The sequence below is a fragment of the Bidens hawaiensis genome, unplaced genomic scaffold, assembly GCF_021521415.1.
Source record: "Bidens hawaiensis isolate Kalapana, Puna unplaced genomic scaffold, B.hawaiensis_p1.1 tig00019438_1, whole genome shotgun sequence".
Classification (NCBI taxonomy): Eukaryota; Viridiplantae; Streptophyta; class Magnoliopsida; order Asterales; family Asteraceae; genus Bidens; species Bidens hawaiensis.
Window position 1 is genome coordinate 219,134 of NW_027492950.1, and position 6,297 is coordinate 225,430.

Genomic DNA, 6,297 nt, shown 5'->3' on the forward strand with positions numbered 1-6,297 from the left:
CAAACTCAGACCCACCACTATTTAAAAAAATAATAATAAAAAAACCTTTAGATTTTAATTTAAAGCATATTATTGTTTTTTTAGTGGTTAGATCTTTTTTTTTCAACAACGTTTAGAACTACACACTACACCCATGTGATTCTATACGAGACGTAATGTCAACTGTCCATATTGATATTAAAGCTCCAAAGATAATTCACCCATCGTTGTGAGGATTGAGAAATCATCTTGTTTCCAAACTCAGACCCACCACTATTTAAAAAAATAATAATAAAAAAAAACCTTTAGATTTTAATTTAAAGCATATTATTGTTTTTTAGCCCAATCCACAAGTCACAACGTCACACCAAACACAGGGACAGCCTCGTAATTTCAGTCCACCACATCACATACCCAAGCTCCTCCCATTAATAAATCTTCAACGCATTCACTCTTTAACATCTCTCTCCTAACGCCAACCAACCATGGCGGTAACAGACTTCTTCGCCGGCGAGATCGCCACTGAGCTTTTAAAAATGCTCATAAGCATAACACGCAAAGCATGCTTCTGCAAATACAGCGCCGAACAGCTTATTCTCACCATCAACGAACTCCTCCCAATCATCCACGAAATCAAATACTCCGGCGTCGAGTTAACCGCTACACGTCAGCACCAACTCGACGCTATTTCACGCGCTCTTCACGACGGTCATGAACTCGCCGGGAAAGTGCTTAATTCTAGCCGGTGGAACGTGTATAAGAACCTTCAGTTGTCACGGAAGATGGAGAAGCTAGAGAAGAAGATATCGAGATTCGTTCAAGGTAGTTAGTAAGTTAGTTAGTTAATTAGTTTGTTAGTTAGTTATAACAACTTATCAAAATGGTAATATAGAAATACTATTTCTCGAAATATGAACAAAGGAAAGTTTAATTAAAAGCACCGGTACCGAATTTAGTACGCACTCGGTATCGAATCGGTACCGAGTTTTGAGTTTTCACTGTCAGTATGGTATTGATATTTCTCGGATTTTGCACAAAGTACCAGTACCAAATATTTGGGATTTTCAAGATCAGTACCAGTACCGAACTTATTTTTAATACATATGTAAGAGTATTATTCCTATAAATAATTTTGCTAGTTATATTTACATGATCTATTTTTTTAACTATAATTATGCTTAAAATAAACTAATTATAATTATATAAACAATCTATGCATGCTAATTACTAATTACAATTATTGTGATGTAATGAAGGTCCGCTTCAGGCGCATGTGCTAGCTGATGTGCATCATTTGAGGTTTGAGTCGATGGAGCGGATGGATCGGCTTGACGGCTCGTTTAGGCGAGTCGAGCAGCGGCTTGGATCAATGATGATTGGTGGTGGTGGTGGTGGGTGGTGGACGGAGGCGGTGGTTAGGATGGAAGAGGAGGAGGTGTATGAAGGTAGTTTGGTGAAAGTGGGAATGGAATTGGGGAAGAGAAGAGTGAAGGATATGATTTTGGACAGAGATGATTTGAGTGTTATTGGGATTAATGGAATTGGTGGGAGTGGGAAGACTACTTTAGCTAGAGAGATTTGCAGAGATGATGATGTTAAAAGTATGTTTTCTTTCCTTTTATTGTTTTGTATAAGGCGTTTGACGAAATGCCTCTGGTGTTTCAGGCAGGGGTGTGCACAGTTCGGTTCTGTTATTAGCCAGAATCAAAACCGACTTTATCTGTTAATCTATTTTATTAACCAATCGGTTTTCTGTTAATCGGTTAGTTTGTCGGTTTTATTTAAAAGCCGTTTTTTAGTTAACTGGTTTGGTTTATTTGGTTACTTTGTCGGTTTTCAGTTCAGTTAATAACCATTAACCAAAACCAAACTTGGGCTAAATTTTTGCTTAGAAATACATGAATCGAAGTTATAAAGCATGAAATACATGAAATGGAGGTATAACAGCTAGAAATATATGAAAATATGAATGGTTCGGTTTGGTAAATTTCAGTTAGCAGAGGATACAAAATAAATAATAACAAATTTTGGTTAATTCGGTTTCAGTTCAGTTTCGTCGGTTTTTTGGTTCGTGTTCAGTTAATGGTTTGGTTATTGCTCACGACTAGACTTCCATGATGTTGAAATTATAAGGTGTTTGACGAAATGTCTGTTTTTGTTTCAGGTTACTTTAATCACAAAATCTTCTTCTTGACTGTATCCCAATCTCCAAATGTGGAACAATTAAGGCAAAAGATTCAAGGGTTTATTTCAGAAAGCAAATTTAATGGCTGTTCTGATATAGATTCCCAATGGACACTCGGATACAGTAATAATATTAACACAGTGACTCCTACCCTTGTTGTGTTAGATGATGTGTGGTCACTTCCGGTTCTCCAACGCCTTATATTCAAAGTTCCCGGTTGCAAAACACTCGTGACATCGCGTATCAAGTTTTCATCTCCGGTTTTAAACTCGACTTATGAACTGGAATTGTTGGGAGAAGAGGATGCAGTCTCACTGTTCTGTCACACTGTTTATGGAACCACATCAATCCCACCTCATGCTGATCAAGATCTAATCAAGCAGGTAAAAAATTGTTGCATATAATCTATTAAGTTAAGTGATTCATGGCTTAAACTCTGAATGCTTGAACAGATTGTGGAGAAATGTAAAGGCTTGCCTTTGGCTCTAAAAGTGATCGGTGCATCTCTTAGAGACAATCCTGAAAAGTACTGGATCGGGGCTAAAAACCGGCTGTCACGAGCCGAACCTATATGTGAATCACATGAAGCCGAATTGCTTAACCGAATGAAACTTAGCATTGATTGCCTTCCTGAAAAGGTGAGAAACTGTTTTCTTGATTTGGGTTCGTTTCCAGAAGACAAAAAGATACCTTTAGACGTTCTTTCCAATATTTGGACCGCGCTTCACGATATTGATGAAGAAGAAGCGTTTGCGATTCTTGTTGAACTCTCGAGCAAGAATCTTGTCACACTTGTGAATGATTCAAGGTAATGTATATTGAATTTTGTATATATGAACGATTAAAATATTAATGTGATTTATATTTAATTAATATAGGGCTGGAGATAGGTATGGTAGCTACTGTGATATCTCAGTTTCACAGCATGATGTGTTGAGAGATCTTGCGATTCATATGAGCGGTCTCGAGAGTGTAAATAATCGGACGCGATTGGTCATGGCCCGTAGAGAAAATGGGGTGCCCAAGGAATGGGAGAGGGATGCTGAAAACCCATTTCTTGCAAGAATCGTTTCGGTTCATACAGGTAAAGTTTTTAGCTTTAATTTAACTCATGTGTTTGTACTGATTATAATCTATACTGTAAATGTTTATTTGTACTGATTATAATCTATACTGTAAATGTTTATAAACCTTCAAGGGGGTGTAAACGAGCAAAGCCGCTTACGAGCTACTCGAGATCGACTTGCTAAAAGCTCGATTCAGTTTGAGCTTAGACGAGCTCGAGCCTAAAAAATAAGCTTGGTTAATAAACGAGCCCGAGTCTTAGCTTCACTTATTGAGATTAAGCAGGCTCACGAGCCTGAACAAGCTATCTATAATTTTTATTTAATGTATTAAATATCTTTTCATTTATAATAAAAAAACTTACAATTTTGAAATAACAAAAACTAATAAAATATATTGTTTTATAGGGTTAATTTTGTTTTTTTGTTGCTGAGATTTGCTCGTTTCAACTACTTGAGTACGAATTCTTGTTTTTTCTTAAATCATGGCTTGAGTTTTCAAATGTTTTTAACCATTTGAGTCCTTTTGGCCACCGTTGTTTTTTTATATTTTTTTTTTGTTAAATGAAAGGGCATTTCAATCATTTTACGTAGGAGGGACTATTTATATAAAAATTGTTGTAAATGCATTTATTTGTTTAATAATTAATAAACGAGCCGAGCTAAGCTTGAGCTTGAAAAAACTACTCACGAGGCTCAGCTTGGATCGTTTACATCCCTACTTGAAGGCCACCTGCCCAATGCAAGCTGCAATTTTTACTTTTAGATTGCACTGGTTAATAGGGTGTTGGTGGGGCCTAATGATTTTTTTGGTAATGGGTTCTCATGGGTTAAAAAATGCTAATTTAGATTGTTGAACTTTGTAGGTGAAATGCAAGAAATGGATTGGTTAAAAATGGAATTTCCAAAAGCCGAAGTCTTAATAGTAAACTTCGATTCGACTGATTACTTTCTCCCCCCGTTTATATCAAACATGCCAAAACTTAGATCGTTAGTGTTAATAAACTACAACACGAAAACTGCAAATCTTCATAACAAATCGGTTTTGGGCACTTTATCCAATTTAAGAAGCCTCTGGTTCGAAAAGGTTACCATCCCACAACTACCCATAAAGACCATTTTACCCCTCGCAAACCTCTGTAAAATCTCCTTACTACTTTGTAAAATAAACCTTCAAGACGACCAATCGGATCTAGATCTCTCTCAGTTATTCCCTCGTCTCACAACACTCACGATGGACCACTGCATTGAAATGACCGTTTTACCCTCAAGTATTTGCCACATTAAAACATTAAGAAATTTAAGCATCACAAACTGTGAGAGTCTTGAAGAGCTCCCAAGTGATTTCGGGAAGCTGATATTTTTACAAATATTGAAAGTTAATGCCTGCCCGAAGCTTAAAACACTTCCGATTGGGTTAAAGAATCTTGTATGGTTGGAACATATTGATGTGTCTCAATGCGTAAATCTTCGTTGTCTTAGTGATGAAATTGGCGGTTGTTTGAGTTTAAAAGATATTGATATGCACGAGTGCCCACAAATAAGAAAGTTGCCTAAATCATTAGCACGTATCGGAAAGTTGAGACGCGTTTTATGTGATGAAGAGGTTTCATGGCAGTGGAAAGATTTTGAGCAAGATTTGCCTGGTTTATGTATTCAAGTTGCCGAGCAATGTTTTGATCTAGATTGGCTTACCGAGTAAATAAACTTTTTTTTTTAACTTTTTATAGATGTTAAATAGGTAAATAGTTAAGAGAAATAAAGTGGGTTCTAGGCACATTTAAGTTTAAGTAGAAATAAAACTAATTGTGCCATTAGTTGTTTTGTTTTTTTTAATCAAATTTCTTTATTTGAATGTGAAATCATTTTTGTTTTTCTTTTTGGAATATGTTTAACACTTCCACCCCCACCACCCCTGTTTTTCTTTCTCTAAACAAACTTTTAGATTCATTTCTTGAACAAGGGTTTTGAATTTTGAAATTAACCCCAATTCCGGCCACTGACGATACGAAGCTCCTTCTTCAAGATCCGGTAACAACAGCCCTATTAACCCTTACCGGAGCTCTCCAACACGTCCATAACACCACCGCAGCTCATTATTCTCGCTGTACTGTTGTTTCCGGCTACTGTTGTTAACTGCCGCCGCCGTCGTCTATTGCCGCCGCCGGAAAAACGATTAAGGCTCTGTGGAGGTTGCTGGGTTGCTGCGAGGTGTTATCATTGAAGGATCTTAGCTGATTCACCCTTTGCCGCCACCGTAACACGTCGCCGGAGCTCCGACGTCGCCGCCGCTCAACGCCGCCGCAGCCGAAACTCAAGGGTTGTAGATTGTGTCACGTTTCTAGCTTATTCTCGTTAGCTCACGGTGTCTCGTCCCGGTTTCAATATTGGTGACTTGCTAAAATCCCGGTGAGATCGTTTCATATCTTTTATTTTTGTTGGCAATAGGCCTTGATGCTGCTAGAGTAGTCAGTCCAATTTATCTGTTACTGTGTGCCGTGTGTCTATTATTATTATTATTATTAGTTTTTGTTACTACTATTATTATTATTATTATTGATTTGGTGTTCTATTGCTTGTGTTTGTGTGATTAGTTGCAACCATAGAGCGTAGGAACCATGACTATTACCTGAGACCATGTCCTGAATCGAGGGGTGTAGGAAAGAGTAAAGATAGGGAGCGTATATTGCGTTTGGCTTCTTGGAATGTAGGAACATTAAATGGTAAGTTGTTAGAATTGGTAGATGTGCTTAAAAGACGTAGGGTTCAGATAGCATGCCTCCAGGAGACTAAGTGGAAAGGACATAGAGGGGCTGAGTGTAATGGGTATAAGTTGTGGTGCTCGGGGTCTGATGGAGCTAGGAATGGAGTGGGGTTTCTAGTGGCTAAGGAAATACACACTAGTGTGGTGGAGGTGATAAGACATAATGACAGGATTATGGTGTTGAAATTAGTACTAGGAGAGGAAGTAGTGGCAGTAGTCTCCGCCTACGCGCCTCATGTAGGCCTAGGGGATCAGGAAAAGAGAGAATTTTGGGATTGCCTAGACGCAGTGGTAGGGGGCATACC

The 6,297-nt window shown here is 38.0% G+C and overlaps 1 protein-coding gene across 1 annotated transcript; it reads left to right on the forward strand.

The window, feature by feature from the left end:
• Positions 1 to 341: 341 nt before the first annotated feature.
• On the forward strand, positions 342 to 5,105 carry LOC143558332 (putative disease resistance protein At4g33300). The gene is made up of 6 exons (XM_077047181.1): positions 342 to 801; positions 1,236 to 1,580; positions 2,144 to 2,547; positions 2,617 to 2,972; positions 3,043 to 3,248; positions 4,095 to 5,105. The coding sequence occupies exons 1-6, from the start codon at positions 465 to 467 to the stop codon at positions 4,928 to 4,930; spliced, it is 2,484 nt and encodes an 827-aa protein (XP_076903296.1). The 5' UTR covers positions 342 to 464; the 3' UTR covers positions 4,931 to 5,105.
• The last annotated feature ends 1,192 nt before the right edge of the window (positions 5,106 to 6,297 follow it).

Excerpts from the sequence above, each read along its gene's own strand:
- LOC143558332 (XM_077047181.1), top strand. The coding sequence starts at position 465 with ATGGCGGTAACAGACTTCTTCGCCGGCGAGATCGCCACTGAGCTTTTA. Across the intron at positions 802-1,235 it reads GATATCGAGATTCGTTCAAG|GTCCGCTTCAGGCGCATGTG; the intron begins GTAGTTAGTAAG and ends GATGTAATGAAG. Across the intron at positions 2,548-2,616 it reads ATCAAGATCTAATCAAGCAG|ATTGTGGAGAAATGTAAAGG; the intron begins GTAAAAAATTGT and ends ATGCTTGAACAG.